This window comes from Diorhabda carinulata, chromosome X, assembly GCF_026250575.1.
Source record: "Diorhabda carinulata isolate Delta chromosome X, icDioCari1.1, whole genome shotgun sequence".
Classification (NCBI taxonomy): domain Eukaryota; kingdom Metazoa; phylum Arthropoda; class Insecta; order Coleoptera; family Chrysomelidae; genus Diorhabda; species Diorhabda carinulata.
In genome coordinates, this window is record NC_079472.1 from 42,788,193 (window position 1) to 42,807,407 (window position 19,215).

At 31.4% G+C, this 19,215-nt stretch overlaps 1 protein-coding gene across 3 annotated transcripts in view; it reads right to left on the reverse strand.

The window, feature by feature from the left end:
• LOC130901854 (corticotropin-releasing factor-binding protein) overlaps window positions 1-19,215 on the reverse strand; it is an 88,418-nt gene that overhangs the window by 19,935 nt on the left and 49,268 nt on the right. For all 3 annotated transcript variants that reach the window (XM_057813487.1, XM_057813488.1, XM_057813486.1), the window contains 2 exons: window positions 14,760-14,920; window positions 2,353-2,563 (listed from right to left, as the gene is read on the reverse strand). In XM_057813487.1, coding sequence (XP_057669470.1) covers window positions 2,353-2,563; window positions 14,760-14,920 — 372 coding nt within the window. The remainder of the gene's footprint in view (window positions 1-2,352; window positions 2,564-14,759; window positions 14,921-19,215) is intronic.

The following is a 19,215-nucleotide window of genomic DNA, read 5'->3' on the forward strand; positions in this document are numbered from 1 at the left end:
TTTGTGTTGAATTCAAATGACCAGTTTTTCCCCTTCTTCTGCATTTTTTTTATCAGTACCAATTGCTACAGTTTGAGGGGGAGGACAAATTTCCTTCACAGAAATGTCGAGAACTGACGATGAAGACGATTAAGACCAGATGTGGATGGGGTTTGAATTTCTAATTCCATTTGGTTCTCGATGATATCTCCTATTAATTAATTTTAATATCAGTCACTCATAATATTATTAATATTATGTGAATATTAATGAGAGCATAAAAAATATATCTATTATACTATATCGTTCTCCCGTGACGATATAATAAAGGAATATTGTCTATGCTCTCGAGAAAACAGACATGTTCTGAGAACTTTGAAAAATGCGGACACAGCTAATTTTGAATCATAAATTGTGAGGTCCATAAACACAAATTTTAGGGTGTTCAAACAAAAACATTTAATAATTTGTATTCTGATATTAAATGATTTCATATACTTCATTGTTATAATTATAAGTAATTCATGACTCAAAACTCCTTCATTAATTGAATATCTAGAAATATTATTTTCCTCGACACCTATAAATTCTGTTAGTGATGCAAGTAGTATTTTATATAAAGTGGGTAGGTACGTGATAGGTTTGTACTGATTGCGGTAGAGGTCTTCAGTCTGGGAGCTCATTGGAAGCAAATGAGTGGACCCCAGTGGAACATTGATATATCATCTGGGATCTGTAGGAGGTGAGAAAATTGCTTTGCTAATTCCCTGAGTACGTTCGGGGACTTCTTATTTCAGAAGTTTTGGATATTATCAACTTTCCCATGCAACGGGTGCTTTCCCGTTGTTAGTATTATGGATTTCGTCCGTGAAAATCAGCAAACTGCATTGGAACAATATTCAATCGCATTTATTCGGCTGCTATCCCGTCGGCATTTCTCTTGTGGATTTTGGGAGTTGACCACAATGGGGACCAGACTTTTCCAACATCTGATTTATTGGCATAGATTGATTGGTGTTGTTATTGGTCGTAGATACAAGTTTCCTGTAAAATACTATTTGGTTGCTATGAAAATTGTTATTCTATAGCTTTTTCTTGTGCACTTAATGTGTCCCGATAAATTTTAGTATTCTGCATTCAGCCCGAGCTGAAGCAGATAAAATATATTCACGCAAATGTTGATGTTCTGGATGTTGTAACTACCTATTTTCTTTAATATTTTTCTGTTGTGGTTTCTCAAGCTTTTAGAAGGTTGTACACAATTATTGTATTTCGTTAGGCGTCCTTGTTCGCTCATAATAGTATCGATAGATCGTTCAATTCGGCGTTGCCACCAGGATATATTGTTGGTGTTATTAGTACGGATAATTGTCACGTATATTTCCTGATTATGTAAACGGAGTACTACTATGCAATAAATAAGTGAATGTAGGTAATTTTGGACGACGTATAGGGTTTGTGCCCTCAATTCCGCTAATGCATTGTGTATTTAGAGTGACACGACGATATTTGGTTAGGTATTGTCTAAATCGGGTATAGTCTGAGTGCTGGTAATTTTATCTTCTTGTTCGCTAGTGTGGGAATCACCGAGTGCACCGTTTGCTTCTTGTGCTGCGAGAGGGTCATCTATTCTTTAAATATATAGAGGGACCTCTCCTCGTATTTGCTGCAGGATAGGCGCAGAAAGCAAATTACTCTTCACAATACTCCTTCACTGATCAGCTATTCGTTGTTCCGTTAAGTGCTGCAATTCTGCGTACCTCTTAGCAAAATCACGATGTAAGGCATATCGGTAGGTGGTCCTATCGGTCTTCATGTTGATTACTCTGAAATAGGAGCACATAATAAATGGATTTAATTCACAGGTCGACTTCGTGCGCTTACTAGGCAATCCGGCTTTCGTGGTGGTAGATACATTGTCATTTTCGAGCACCTTCTGCGGCTGGTACCTGTAATACGATGTATATGTATTGAGAAGACGGAACTTGTTGTCCAGTGTCTAGTGGATGATGTTGCACACTTGGTTATGCCGGTGTAGATAGTCAGTATTAGCTAACACACTACAAATCACCGCAATATATTCTTGATATTTTTAAACGAGGTTATTATCCCTTCATGAATTAAAATTAGTATTTGTAACTTTTTTAGAGTTAGTGGTAATATATTTCAATACTTCAAACAGATATTATTATAAAATGTTCCACTGAGCTTTCATGAAATTATGATTTTTTCTTTATTGACCCATTTATTATTTATGGAATGATAAATGATTCCAATTTCCATATCAAACATTAATTCATTAATTCGTTATGATATATTTGAAATAAATTGGAATATATATTCAGGGCTTAATTGTGAAATATTTTTACTCACGAGTGGGATTTTTCACGAATCTAACTGTGAAGCTAAAACTGGTCCCCCGGGTAGGCATCCTGTACTGTATAAGCGCAACATTTTGAGAGCTCGTGAATACTTTCTTAATTTTTCTTTCACCACAAAATTCATTGAATCTTGCCCTTAGAGGTTTTTGATGGTCTCGAGTGCTCGGAAAAAATTCTCCTCTCAGTTCCCAACCATCAACTACCTGAAAATATTCATACCGTAACAAAATCAGTTACAATATAGACAATAAATATGCAAATCCGTTAAACAGTTTATACTTCACACGAAAGAAAATAAAGAACAGGTATCTTAGGAGACATAAGTGTATAGGAACGACGTGAAAAATGCATTTGAATATATTAGATGTCAATGAGGAATCCGAATACACAATGGATCCAATCCAATTAAACCGCTTATTGACAGTGATGCCATCTATCGAAAATTGATTTACCCATAATTCTTCTTTCAAACATAAATGCACCATTCAAAAATCTTTGTGATTTGCACAACAACTTTGCTAAAGATCATCACATTATCAAATGCATACTTTACGATTTTGTGAAGGACATATAAATAAACTTACTGACTAACTTCTATTGAAGGTTATTAATTATACTAGTTCACAAAATTGAACTTTTTTCTTATACCCTAAAATAAATGAATATAAATATCTTGATCTACCTTCCTCAAACCGAAAAGTGTCAGAATTTCTTTCTGCAGTTGAATGTTTTTTTTTAATTACCTAACGTTGTGACGACAGTTTATTGTTTATTTGTTCGCTTCAAAGGAACAAATTATATTGTTTCGAATTAATTTAAAATGTCTTAATTAAAAGTGCATGTCTTCATTATTTTGGATTTTCTGTTACAAATCAAAATAAAAAGTGGGTGCCTCATGTGCTTGCGTAAGCTGTAGATTTATCTTACCTAGTAATCATGAAAGTGATTGTTACTTTTGTGTTACGAATATTAGAATATTATAAATAGGAAAACAATCGAAAGATTCACCACATCCATTGTGTCCCGGTAATGTTAGTGGAAATATACTAGATGAAAATGGAAGTGATGTTGCATTAAAATCGATATCTAGTGATTCTGACAAGTTCTCTCAGCAAATAAATATTCCACATTCAATTAACCAAGAAGAATTGAATGATCTTATAAGAGATTCACAATTATCAAGATCTAAAGCACAGCTTCTTCGTTCACACTTATAACCATGGAACTGATTTCTGCCAGAAACAAAAGTAACGTTTTTCAGAAACAGAAGCAAAGTTTACTCAGAAGTTTTCAAAAGAGAAGGAAAGTATTATTATTTTCTGAAGCGTGACTTTCTGAAGCAATGATTCAAAACTATCATAGAGAGGCGCTTATTTATGGTTTCTTCGAAATATAGTTTAAAAGCTGTTTTATTACGCAATGCTAATAAAAAACCGTCTATACCAATAGGACACGCAGTGGATTTTAGAGATAGATATGAAATGATGCGTATATTAATTAATTTAATCAAGTATAAAGGACACCAATGCAAAGAATGAGGTGATCTCAAGATCATGTTATGGGGATTTTTTTGCAGTCGCATCTGAGTTTTCTTCCTGAAAACTTGTAACGAACAAGGGGAGCGTTTTCAGCAAGAAAGTTTTCGAAGAACGACTTTGAGGATTTTGGGAGAGAAGCATGGGGATTACTGTTGGTCTGTTATGAAAAAAACCAATCCAAATAGCTATAAAAAAAATTAGTGATTTTTATTTTTTTTTAGTTTTAATACAAAAGTTATGTTTTTCAGTAAAGTGAATACATATTTCTTAAGCCAGACGTGAAATGATCTTTTTATCGGAATGAATTTACATTGAAAATTTGCGTGCACATCATACATACACATAAATGCACCAATCAGAAGCCTCCGTTGGCTCATGATCAACAACTTATATATATATATATATATATATATATATATATATATATATATATATATATATATATATATATATATATATATATATATATATATATATGTATATATATATATAAATGCTTCTAAATAATGTTTTCATTTCAGGTCTCTTCTGTTTTAAATTTTTTTTTCTTAATTTTTTTGAAAAATTGACGTTTTTACTTAACTTCAGTCTTTATCAAAGTAAAATATATATACATATTTCGATTTTGAATTGAAGTTTTACATGAAAGAATTGAATTTCGGAGAAAGAAAGGAATATTTATATCAAATTTGCTTAGGACAGTTTCCTAGTGATCTTCCATTACTAATCGTGCTATAACCCTTGAAATGGAAGCTCCCATAGCACAAACATCAATTTGTTTGTATATTCCATTCCAAGTACGTTGATGTAAATGTGAGTTTTATAGCTTTTATAAATTCGTTTTGAGGTATTTCTGTATAATCTTTAATTTTGTCCCATTTATCAATATATTTTTCACAATGATAATAGGAAGTTGTCTCATTGTTGAATAATTTCATAATTTGATTCTTCTGATTTCATAATAACAGTTTCATTAGATTTACCTGCTATCAAAATTTTTAAATCTCTGTTTTATTGATATATGCTATATGTACAAGGACTTTCCCAACAATTATCAAATTATTTTAATAATAGTTTATTATATTATAAGGATTAAAAGTGCATATTTTTTTACGAGCAATATTTGCAGTTGCGAGGCGGAGCGCAGTGCAGCCAAGTGAATGCAAAATTGCGAGTAAAAATAGGCACTTTTAGTCCGTATGATATATACTATTTTTTCTCTAACCAAGTCAAAATTAAAATGAAGTTAGTTCTATTCAAAAATCGTTAATAATTTGGTAATAAATTTGAACACCCATTAATTATAACAGCGATAGCAAGTCAGTAGTCATGGATATCTGGTATTGTTGGTAAATATCTATTGTCAAGTAAACATCAGTAGACGTACTAATCATATAATTGTTGTAATAGTTTTTACGCTGCTTTCAAAATGAATCCCGAACACGATGAAAATATACCTGCGGATATATTGGAAAGTGCCGAAGCAGTATATCTAAATTTTTGCCACCCAAATCTCGCCAAGTTTATGAACTTGCATAACAGCGATTCATGGATTGGTGTAAAGAAAAAATGTGCAAAACTATGCGGAGAGTGTTCTTATGGTGTATTTCTCAAATTTAACGAAGTCCGTCTAGCCATCCACTATTTAGTCACAGTATTCAATGTTGCGATCTACACTGGATATCAAAAATGGTGTGGATATTAGTAAATATTCAAAATTACAAAGTTGGAAATGGATCGGTTCCTGGATATGGCACCTAATAATTTATATTTGATGATAAAGGTTGTTCTAGTAATAGGAATTAGAGGGGCTATGCGTTGTGATGAACTAGTTCATTTGAAAATTGATGACACTAAGGATATGGACTCGCTCCTGGTCGTAAAAATTTTGCAGACATAAAACAAGAAACCTCGTTTGTTTATCATTACAGGCGATAATTATTTGCGTTTATTTCGAAAATATGTTGCACTACGGCCATCAAATATATAGGAACGTCGTTTATTTTTGAAGTATGTTAATGGGAAGTGTTAAAGAATGGTTGATGGTATTCACAAAATTAGTGGCGTGCCGCAAGAAATTGCAAAATTTTTGAAGTTACAATTGGAAGGAGTATACTGGACATTCGCTAAGAACATCTGCTACACTTCGTATTGAAGGTGGCGGTGACCTCACCTCATCTTAAAAGACATGGAGGTTGGAAATCGAGTACGGTAGCAGAAGGATATATTGAAGAATCACGTATCAACAAAGAGAATACTGCCAGAAAAATATTGCAACCTGACAAAGAAGGTACAAGTACCTATTTAGATATTCCCTCGAATGTTTCATCAACAGTTACGGAGAATATTTTGAGTTGTTCTAGCATCAATGAAAATCTTTTGAATTGTTCGAAAATTATTAGTGATAATTTCAGTGGTGCTTTGATTTTTGGCAATAATTGTTCCAATTGTACATTCAATATCACTATAAATAACAAACAAATACCTATATATATAGTTGCCCAATTAGTTTGTTTTACTAATTTTGTAAGAGACAATGTTTTTTTCTACAAATTCCAATTATAGAGCTCAAATGCAATTACTTTTAGTCCTAGGATTAAAAGTGTAGCTAAGCAAATTTTTGGACGGTAAGGGAATTGATGGCTTTTGCACCTAAAAATAGTACAAAAATGTCAACATTTTTTGATAATTGGAAAAATACGATATTAGTAAAAGTCATGAAGGACATAATGCGCTATCCAATATTTCACGAAATTAAAATCTAAAACACCAAAAATCAAAAGAAGAAAAAAACATAAATTCAATTAAAAAGCTATAAATGATAAAAAAGACCTAAATAATTTAAGTAAAATTTATTGTTATATTTTATAAATTCTATTAAAACTACACATAATTTAATTGAATATGTACTGCTACATATGTGAGATGTAAGGACTGAGGAAAAATTAATTTTTCTAAGAGAACAAATTAATTTCTATTTTGATTTTATTATATATATATATATATATATATATATATATATATATATATATATATATATATGAATTTCTTAATTTTCACAATTCAAAAGAACGTGGAATTTTGGGGGGATGGGGGAGATGAACTCCCGCAACAACATCAACTCCACTGATAAAGCGGTCAAACTACAGAGCTAGAACTTATGGTGGGGAAGAGTTGGTGGGATTCATACTGAACACACTGATAACTGCACTACTGCAAATACAATTCACATCATAGTTCTATTAGCCTAAAAATATTACTTCTGAAATTTTGTTGTATAGTACTTCGCGAATCGAAAGATATTAAAGTTATTGCTAGTTTGACTTTTCAAATTAGAAGAGTTTTCAATAAATCCAAAAACAAAAAATCCAATCTCGCAAAAACAGTTCCATGTGCATATGATCTTCCAATACCCAATTTATCTAGTACTTAACAGATTTTTAATAGATCAATCTTCTCAGAGATCTAAATTTATCCAAAGAGAAATCTTAAATACGGAGCTCGAAATTGAAGCATCGACATTTCATTCAATTGGAAATCGATATTACTGCTCACTACAAATATCTTACTCCCTATTGTAATGAACTCAAAATGTGAGTAGATAGGGTCATGAGCAAACCAACTGATTACTGACTATTTACTTGTATAAGACAAGTTTCAGGGGTGGTTTACTCTACAACGCAAAGATATTTTGTTATCAGTAGGTTATGGTGATAAAATAAATTAACAGCGTGGATGTTGTAAAACGTGAGGTAATCATGTTCCAGATTTCAAGTTTTTAAGAGAAGCCAAATTCAAAGAGAAGATATTCTGAATGTGGTTATCAAGAACCCAAACCCTAAAACCCGGATCACTGGAAATGGAAAATATTTTTTGTCGACAAGTGTTATTGCACGTTTCATACATTCAGTACAACGGTGTGAGTAATAGACACCTGCGTCAAAACAGAAATATTCATACTTCTTCAAAATTTTCCAACAAGAGCAATTTAGTGGTTGTTGAGGTATAATATTGGATTACGGTGAAACCTGGACTTCTCTGAGATATGTTTTAATTTTACCATTACATCTCAACTACTTTTATCAAAAGTATACACCAAATTACATTTAGAACGAAGAATATAGTATACTTCCGATCTTGTTATTCATTGTAAGGTGTAGTAATTCAAACAGATTAAGATACATATAAAAAAATTTGACTAACTAAACCGACTATAATTTGATGGAAAATTCTAGTAATAATTATTTCGGTTTTTAATAGTCGGTCAGGAATTACAGATAAATATAAAGCAAAATATGAGCTCAAACTTTTCGAATTTCATCAGAAACGTGGAAACAGAGTTCCATTAAGTTCCAATTTGAATCAGTTCTGTGTTGGAAATATTTCATTTGCTAATCAAATTTGGCATAGTTTTAATTAGATGACAAGAAACAGCTGTTCAACTTCGTCGCAACCGTTTAGGTTTATTAGTTACTACAGAAAACTAGAATTATTTTAAATCTCTTCGGAATACGATAGAAAGCAGTTCCGTAACCGTATGTTTTGACTTTGAAATTGAATGGATAACGTGAATTGTGTCAATTTTTAAAAAGAATCACATACAATTTTGGATTTAGATAGTTTATAAGTATAGTTCAAACATTCAAGAATGGATATTGTTCATTGATTCTAATATACATTATAATGGTATCATGAAATTGGATAGTATTTTTTTAAATATTGGTCGTAAATGAATATTGAGTTTACTCTAGTTAGCGAGCCGAGACTGTATAAGACATAAGAATAAGAATAAAACACCTTGTCGTGATGAGTTTGATATCTCATTCAAGCGTTTATGATTTCGTTAAATTTATATAAACTCAAGTTAAGGAAAATATTGCTACAAACATAATTTGAAACAATACAAGACAACTTATAATACTAATAAAAACAAAGAATCATTCATAAAAACCATATTATCTATCGAACTGTTTGTGTTGCTCCTATCTCAGACTGTTTGGGTTGGTTATAATGATTTCAGTCGAACAGCTGCCATGCACGAGTGGCACAGTGAACTAAACATGTCGTGAGCCAGAAACGTGACGGAAGGTGACGGTTATCTATTGTTTTCGCAAAGTCCATTTTGTATTGTGCTTCTTTGACAAAATAGAGTGATTAACCTTTAGAGATAGTAATGGAAAACTGTTTGAAAGGGGTATCACGTCGTCACCACCACTCGATTGGGAAAATAAGTATTGTGATAAGAAAATATAGAATATTGAATCTGACTCGAAATAACATGAAACCAAACGCTGGAAAGTTGTGAGAAAATATGATGCTACAGATCTGAAGTTATGATTATCTTGGAAACATGGCATTAAAGCAGTAATAATATACAGGTAGACTTACTTCAACATAAAATTTCGTATAGAATGTTCAACAAATATTTTTTTCATTTGTTAATATCAATAAAAATTTAGTATATTCTCTATATCTCATTATGCTAAAAGCTAAATATGGTCACGTTCGGAAAGCTCCGTACCATTGGCATTTGATGTTACCATCGCTGAAATATACTGTTATTTGCACAAAGTGTAGTTAAAGGAATCAAGCGGATATTACTATCCAATAATACAATAGTCATTTATCAAGTTGCTATCGTTTTGTAATTAGGTAAGAGAAAATTCAGTTTTGACTGTAAATTGTATTACAAACTAACATATGAAAATCATGTCATCATTAACGTTCAAATATTTGTAGGACCAGCTTTGTGGGTCCTGTTATCAAAGAACTCGGTCGCCGAACTTTAAACCAATTAATATCAGATGTCATAATTTTCACATTCGCTTTCTACCAGGAAATTCCTAAAGTTTAGGAAATAGATAAAACGTGATGGCACTTAGCCAGAATTGTGAATTGAATGATTTAGTTGCGTCTCTCTTTTAGCCGAGTATTGATGTGAAACAAAACGACATCGTTAAAAAGCAACCCTGGTTGTTGATTTTGAATAGCGTACATGATCTTAATAACGTTTCACAGTACTTCTCAGCATTGGTATTAATTGAACTTGACAAATAGTCTAACATAAAAATGCCTTTCCAGTTCCAAAACATAATGCTCATAGTTTTTCTCATTGAAATTTCATTCCCGTAGTCGTGTCAGAAAGTTTGAATGATGTCACTCACTGGGTTGACGCTCACTCCATGGGGGGATGATGAACGCGGAAAATTGTAAGTACCACATATTACACTATACGACTATACAATTGAATGAGTCTACTGATATCCAATGCGTATATGAGCTTGTTTTTGTAATATATATAGCAGATCGACATCCATGCAAATACCTTGTTAAGCATGCTAATAAGTTGTAATCTTTCTGTGATAATTGTGTCGGTGAATGCGTGAAGTATGTGTTAGAAAATAGCAGTGTAGTTGCAAGAGTTTTTGAACAAAGTATCTATATTTTCTGATCATATTATGGCCTTCAAAGTATTCCTGGCCATTGGTCGATGATTCACAAAGACTGGTTGTTACAGCTATAAAAATTGTGAATTAGGTTAAATCCAAACCTACCTTAAAACTGTGTAAGAAAATAGACGCCATGCATATTTTCTATACGCAGAAGTTATCTGGGAATCCAAGAGAAAAGTTATTATACGATTATTGAAATTACAAAATGGTGTTAAAATCTTCTTTGTACATCTACTGGAAAAATAACTGATTCTTAAGGTTCTTCGGCTAATATTTTTTTCACAATTGAACGAATTTAGTCTATATTTGCATGCGGGCGGATAATTTTTGCCAGGCACAATAAGATTGCTCATGGAACAGCTTACTTTGTAAGGAATTTACATCGAGATTGGCCTGTATGAATTTTTTAAACTCTTAACTATTATTATTAAAAACCAAGAGCGTCCTGAGATAAACATCTTTGCGATTTCGTTTCATTCATAATTGATTAGGAACAACTAACTAAAACCATGTCAACAATAATAAGTGAAGAACCCTTGACTCTATTTATTAGAAGGTACGACACTGAAAAATAGTTCACATAGTAAACAGTTTGGCTCTCAGTTGCTGGTAATTATCCTTGCCTGGTCTCATTTTCTTCTCCACCTCATATCTATGGTTAACAATAAACTAAATACCGAATTAAATTGGATATATACACCTCACTACTATGAAAATAAATGAAGCTAAAACAATAATGAATAAAAGTAAGAATGGATCATATCTTTCTCGTTGAAATAAGAGTATTAAAATATCTTCAAGTTGTGTGCATTTGAGTAATAATAGATTCGAGCAGTATTTCTCATTTTATTCACATTATAATAGTTTTTTATTTCAATGTAAAGAAATTAGACAGAGTTGAATAGTTCCATAGTTCATCACTAAGAAATTTGAGCATTACTCTCATTTTCCTAAGTTGGCTAAAAAGTAGGTTGCAAAATTGCATATTTTTGTTGAATGTCAACTTTGTTAACCGCTGCTCTTTCAGTACGTTACCAATAGGTTTGCTGTATTACACCTAAACTTTCATTACAACTTACAGAAATTGTAATGCAAAATTCATTGTGGACTCCGAACATCAATTCAATATGAGCACCATCCCGTTCCAACACCACTACTCAAATTCTAAAGAACATGTTAAAAAAACTATTACTATTCACCTTTCGCTAAAAATGACTTCACATGTCGAAAAATGAACGTTAAAATTTCTATTTTATTTATTTATTAATTTTCAATACATTATAATTGGTGAAAATCGAGGTTACTATGAAAGTTATGTCATAACTTCCATTAATTTATTCTATTTCATATGAGGGGCAATGATTGATAGTGAATGAAAATGGAAAGGAGTAAATTAATTGTTGATGAAGAGGGTCGTTATGAAACTATCCAATAAAGGTAATTCATATTCTCAAATTCGAAATTTGTTGGACTTACCAAGTACCGTGTTAGAAATGTAATGAAATGCTAGAAGAAAAACTTCACAAACCTGTCAAGAGTTAGTTTGCAATTGTGTTTATCGTGACGACGCGAAATATACGAAGAAAATTTTACTATATGATTAGGATTGAAGAGATCAATGTCGACGAATACAAATAAGTAGACTGAAGAGAATTCTTCACATGATTAATTAATCTTTAAACTATTTTAATCAACAATTGAGTCGAATGCTATACTATTGTCTTCTCTGAGAAAAATTATATGGAAGTGTAACACTAATATTATACTGTATCTTGAGTGCTAGCTTTGAAATAATTTGTACTGCATAGTTAAGTGATGTATTTGCGAAGAATTAAATTTTATTGAGCAAATTAGGATTTTATTAGAAATGGAACTCACAAAAATCGATTTTCATTGGAATTATAGTATATTTTCTCATTATATCCTTCTTATTCACATTCTTTCAATAATTGAATCATCTTTATTCAGTTAAAAACTTGGTAGCTGTCCCAAAAAAATTATGTTTATATATTTAGCTGCGTAAAATGAATTCTTTTTCTTATTGACGAATGCGAGTGACATGCATCAGCACAATTGATCGATTAAATAATTACAACTACCTCAATACTGGATGGTTCTATTATGACAATGTACAGAGTAAACAGACAAGTAGGTACATGTTCCAATATCCTTGATAAAGCAAATGTAATTTGCTTATAAATGACTCATTGATTATATTATTGTTGCCAATTTGAAGGAGAGGTCCAGTCAAAAATTATTAATACTATTATTTATTAATTGAAAAACATCTTAGAAAATATGGAAAATTTGTAGAACTTAGATATCACAACAAAAAGATCATGGAGTTATAAATACCATTCCTCAAATTTCATTTAAAAAAAAACAACTTTATTCACTCAAAAAACAAGCTACAATTTTACAAATGTTGAATCAACTCAATTAATTTCAATGATTGAGTTAACAAAATTCATGCGATGAATGAATGAACAAAATTCATTACAATGGTATTTACAACAATTTCTGTTTATATTGAAATAAATGCTTAGTAAGTATTTATGAATTGATATTCAGATCTGATAATAGTTCTCTACCTTTGCTGCTTTCCCAGATTCAGAAAGCGATAGTACGTTTTGAACCTACCTATAAATGTATCTAGCTTTCCAAGGAAAGTCAGAGGATACTCGAAGAATCCCTAATATCTACATGTAACCGAGACAAACATATATAATAATTCTTAGAATGAAACCCACCCAAAAGCTTAATTTGCTATCTGATTCTGGGACCTTGGAAGGATAGAGTGGATATAAGTGAAGCTCGAAAGCTTAATTCAAAGTTGAGGAGACAATTCCTGGTGAAAATATTATATACATAGGACCAGATCCATGATTCGTCGCCTATCACGATCTTATAAACGTCTTAAGAAGCACCGCGAATGAATTTTGAATTATGCGGGATTTAAAGCGAACAAATTTTATTGAGAGTATGCGAGTGGACCTAATGTCCAAGTAAGCCTCAATCACAATTTATGTCACATGACGATCTTGCAATATCAGTTTACGCACAGCATCGATATTGTCTGGCACGAAAGCCAGTTTTGGACCATCACGAACTTGATCGTGTAGCAAATTGCGGCCACTATTCAATCCGGTAAACCAGGGAAACGCGACTAGATATGGTCCCTCATCACCAAAAGTTAAAGCGAGTTGATTGGATTGATCCACGTCGAAGTCATAGAAAATCACGAAAATTTTCGCGATTTAATTCCATTTTTTGTTCAAGATGAATGTTTCAAGCATCTGTAAAGAATTCAAATAGCACTGTATGACAACACATTCGAGTACGTTCACCATGTAAAACTTTCTGATTTATAGATGACAATATCAGATTTGACATATTCACATAAAAATTATTGTGATACAAATTTGGTTGTACTGAAAAAAGGACTTACAACAAAGAAAAAGGATAAATGTATCAACATATTTCATATTTTGATTCTTCCTAACATGGAAATCGCTATCAATTTACTAGTCTTGGATTTAATGAGGAAGGGAGTTCAGGCGAAAAGAAGTAATAAATAAATAATATCATGTTTGCATGAGCTTATAATTTTTCAATTCCATTGACTACTCCAGGTATACATTTCGAAAAAATGTACACTGAAATGGATATTATTATTTGACGTTTTCAGAAAATATTCCATTATTACTAATCTAAATGTTGGCATATCTACCAAAGATTCTTTTGTTGAACCTTCCACTATCCCTATCATGATACACAGCGGAGCCTTACAATAAATAATTGGTTTATTAGTAGACCTCTCAACAAAGCAAAGTTTCATAGCTTCTGAACATTAACCGAAAAAGATAATCACATCACTGTTCGCGAACACTTCGATGGCACATTGATCTCCGACAAAAAAACACAACGTGAGTACTGACCTTCAAAAGAAGAATGGGAACAACATACGCTTTAAAATGCCAAGAAACAATATCATGCGAATACTGAAGTAAAATATGCCCTAAAAATAGAAGTAATTTCAAGCCAATATTCATATTTTAGGCTCCCCTATCCGCTGTTGCTCTGTATCGGTTGTTATGCAGGACATCCTGTTCATATATATACAGGCTTTCTAATAAAATTCCGTAACGTCATTCTTATTCAAAATAAAAGGTACTGCAGAAAAATGTTTAGACATCTTTTACAATTCTGTTGAAACAACCTGGCAACATTGTGATTATACTATTATGTTTTGATAGCTCATACATACCATGTATTTTTCAGTAAAAATATATATCGATTTCGCAATTATGAAGTAATAACCTATGCTGGTACAAAGTAATGATAAAGTTTTCCCCTAGGTTTATTCTCAGAATGTCTTTCATCCAAGTACGGATTTCAAATCAACTTACCGAAACAAGCCCTCCATTCTCACAAGGAACATCCAAGTAGTTGAAACGAAGTTCTATATTTTGATCTGGTTCACTGAAAATATAAATACCACACGCTTGACCATCAACAGATAATGCTTTGTGATAAAATTCACCCTCTTCCGATGTCATATGTATACAGTCTGCAACAAAAATAAATCAATTAATACTCACTAAAAAAGGATATATTTAATAAGAAAATAAATAAAAATTAAATTTTGATATGTTTCGTAGAATAAAGATATTATGTATAAAACAAATCTACGAAGTCTTTCAGCATTTACACAAAATTAAATAAATTTCCTTAATTCAAATAAAAATCCAAAACAGAAATATTACTGTTAAGCCATAAAGCATTCTACACAACTAAACATATATTAATAATAACTATTCCCTTTAACCATTCTATTAGCACTACAGAGACTTCCCTTATTTGAAACTGAATTGTGCACATATTGCTCGGAAACCATAATACTTCTTCCACTCTATGCATCCAAATAAGAAGACTATGGTCTTGTAAACATGGGGGTCTTTTCTGTACCTTGAGACTACTATCATTTGTTGATGATAAAACGAATTGCAACTCGCTTTTTTTCCTAATCAGTTGCTTTTCAATTCAGGTGTTCTCTGGCTAGACTTCGACCCGGTGTTGCCAGATGAGTCTTTTGGGCTCTAATTCATATCTACTCAATCTGTTTTCAGCTGTTTCATTATCGATTCTAATTTGGTAGCTTCGTCTCAGTGAATTTTGCGAATTCCTAGGTTCATTGAATGGTTTCTTAGAGTTTTCAATGGTAAAAATCGATGATGTGTTGCAGACTGCCTTGACTTAGAGACCTTAAAAGGCTCCGGTTTTACTAAACTGCCTAAAATACGTCTGTTGTTATGGTTCATGTCTCTTATTGAATCAATTTAATAATTTAGTGCGAAGCTTTTTAATCAACTGATCAGTTAGTTATTCCATTGTTAAGTGAACGATATAGCATCCAACAGCTCCACAAAAATATCATAAAATGTATTTGGCTAAAGTCTAATTATATAATTATATGTCCTTTTTTTGTTCACAATCTGAATTAACTAAACTACTACGAGTATATTGCTATAGATTTGATTTATAAAACATTTTGTTGTTAGCGACTATAAAATTATAATTGTACACAGAGTTATTATGAAGTGCTGCAGAATATTCATAAAATGTTCATTTTTGAGAATAAGGAAAAAAAGAGACAAAAAAACTGCGAGAATTGATAGGAAACAAAATGATCTTTATTTTGGAAATATGAAAAAAAGAATCTTATAAAAAGAAAGGAAAGAAATCAGGGGGACCTTCGATAAAAACAGCGAAACTTTGAACGTATGAGAGTTCTTGTGAGATCAACCCATCATATGACAAAAGGAATTGGGAAGGATTGAATTTGAACAATTTCATTATATTTGGGTCGTAATAGAACTTGAAACCTCACAGTTGAATAGAAGGACAATAGAAAAAACTATTTTGTTGATCTAGTTTGAAGATTACTGATTCAAGTCCTTGCATTTTTGTTTCAATAAATTGAAGCTTGTACTTGAAAGACGCCATTTTTTGACAATGAAGAACATTCAAAAGAAAGCGCTCGACCAGTTAAAAGCCACATTAGTGGAAAACTACCAGTAATGCTAGTAAGAGTGAGACAGAGCTCAGCCAATGTATTTTAAAAATTGTTGATTGCAAAGATAAGAGCTCCGTTAAGTGAAAAATTCGTTTTATTATTTTCCTCGTCTATCTTGAGTTACTATTTTCGACAATTTAGTTATTCAAAGAGTCTTTTAATAATCCAAATCCCTCTTAATTCATAACCTTCCTTCACTTCCTTTCTAAGCAATATACCTACGCTATTAAATATCCATGCTAAAATTTCTAAATATTCTTTGATGTTATGTATTATAAAATAATTAGGTAGAAAGTTGAAGCGCCTAATTCTAAAGCGACAAATCGTTGATCTCTCTAATAAAACGAAGTTTGTAATTTAAGTTTAAATCGATGTTGGTTATTAAACTTCTTCGTGAATATTTTTATTGAGTAAAGAATAAACCAGATTATGAGAATTCGTATTAGTCGTGAAAATAAATGTCGTGTTTATTACGCCTGGAATTAATTGATGAAATTTGAGTCATGGATCAATATTAATCCTGTTAAAAAAAGGAGCTCATGAGAAATAATAATATGGTGATAAACAGTTTATAAAAATATGAATAATTATAATTTGTGCAAATTGGAGGATGAAAATATTATTACTTTGATTGTTCTGATGTGTTGTTTACTAAATTGACACCTTGTTTATAAAGGATGTTTTATACGAGAATTGTCTGGAAAGTTTCCGACCTAACATAAAAATAAAACATTTTTTCCATAATAATTTCGATTTTCCAACATAATCTCCTTTTAAGTATTTTAATTTAGTCCAACGTTGCTCAAGCGTTTTTAGCACTTCCAAAGAATCGCTGCCATGTTTCTCCAATAACGTCCTCGCCTGATGGAAATCTCTCTCCTGTAAGTGAATATGGTGGATATTATTTGAACAGAATATAATATGATGTGGGCAATATAACATATACTAGTATAAAATTGTCAACATGTGAAGTGAAACAGTCGTATAAATCAATGTTGTTTGTGAAAGCTGTAATATAATGATTACTAATGAAAGAAAATGTTCTAATTGTGACTTTTAGATGTAGTACTAAGTATAAAGTTGCTAAAAAAGAAAGAGACATAGAATATGTAAATCATTATGATAATAAGGGTTACTTCTTAAAATAGGAAGATGCTATTTATCCCGAGGTAGGGTACTAAACTAACTAAACTAACTAAACTAACTAAACTAACTAAACTAACTAAACTAACTAAACTAACTAAACTAACTAAACTAACTAAACTAACTAAACTAACTAAACTAACTAAACTAACTAAACTAACTAAACTAACTAAACTAAACTAAACTAAACCATTGAATATACTGGACCTTCCTAATAACAAAAAGAATGCTCAAATCTGAAGATATATAATCATTATGTATATATGGTGTCCCAATTAAGAGATATGACGTTTCCTTGGATTAGTTCAACTGGGAATGCTATTCAATAGTATTCTTATACTGCTGCGCAAAGTTGTACGTATCTCTTAAATATTTATTCCTAATGAAATAAAAAATATTACAGTAATAAAATCATGGAAACAATAATAATACATGACCAGGCATGTGATCAATACTAGCCGTCATTAAGTATTAATTTTTTTTTTCGATACCAATCAACACTCAAAATAAACTTGGTGATATTAAAGTGTTAGACTCGAACTTTGGCAAAAATAAATTGTAACTTTTAATAGTAACAGTAATGCAGTGTTGGTAATACGTTTGTGGTGTGGTCGAACAAAGAATAGGAAGATTTCCTGGTTAGCATAGAAGTATTACCAAGCATCAATACACTTCACAAACTCTAAAGTAGTCAATCCACGAAGTTAAAATTGCTCGGAACGCGATGCTACTTCTTATCTCCTTATGTTATGTACAGGAATCCATTTAGCAGCTATATCGCCACATTATCATTTTTTTCAAATACATATTAGAACTGGACTTTTTATATTCTATTAACATGAGGGTTTTCTGAAATTAACGTTTTAACTAATGTTCAATGGTTATTACGCTAATTATATATTAAAACTTCGAATTTGGATTTTCAAAAACAAAATTTTGGGCTTTTCTAGGTATTCTTCGATTGAATTTTGTTTCTTGTTTTGCTTTTTGCAAATTTTTGTAGAGTTTTCTTGATTTTCTTCTTAAAAATCCATCCCAGAATTAATAAAATTATGGATAGTAAAGATATTCTACCAAAAATTTTGGTGTAGTGGTAGGATGCTGAAATTTTTAGTGGTATAAGTTGATTAGTCATTTTGTTTATTTTGTGAATATCTTCTAAATTTATTTTTTCCATTTTGGGTATTTCGTATTCTGGAGTCGTATCGAATTTTCCCATGATTGCTTTGGGAAGAAGTAGTGGTTTTCCTTGTTATATTTCGACGTTATGGAAGAATTTTTTTGCGTTGATTTCTATTTGGCATGACTTTGGTATTTTTATTAGTGTAGGTTTCCTTACTTCTAGATATTTTTCTGTGTGGCATTTAGAAAAAACCTTTTCCGTTTTTACTTGAATAATAATTATCTCGTCTTGTGTAATTTGTTCAGTAAGTGATTTTTCTAATTATTAATTTATTTTTTGGCAACTTTTGGTCGATTGGTTTTCGAGCAACAGTAGTTGTCAGAAGAGTGGTCTTCAATGCAGAAATATACATTTTCTAGTAGTGCACAGATTTATTCTATAAATTGTTGATTCGACTTGTTCCGTGCCAGATAGGAATATTTTAGGGAGAATATTTGGTTGTTTTGGATGATGAGAAAGAGGT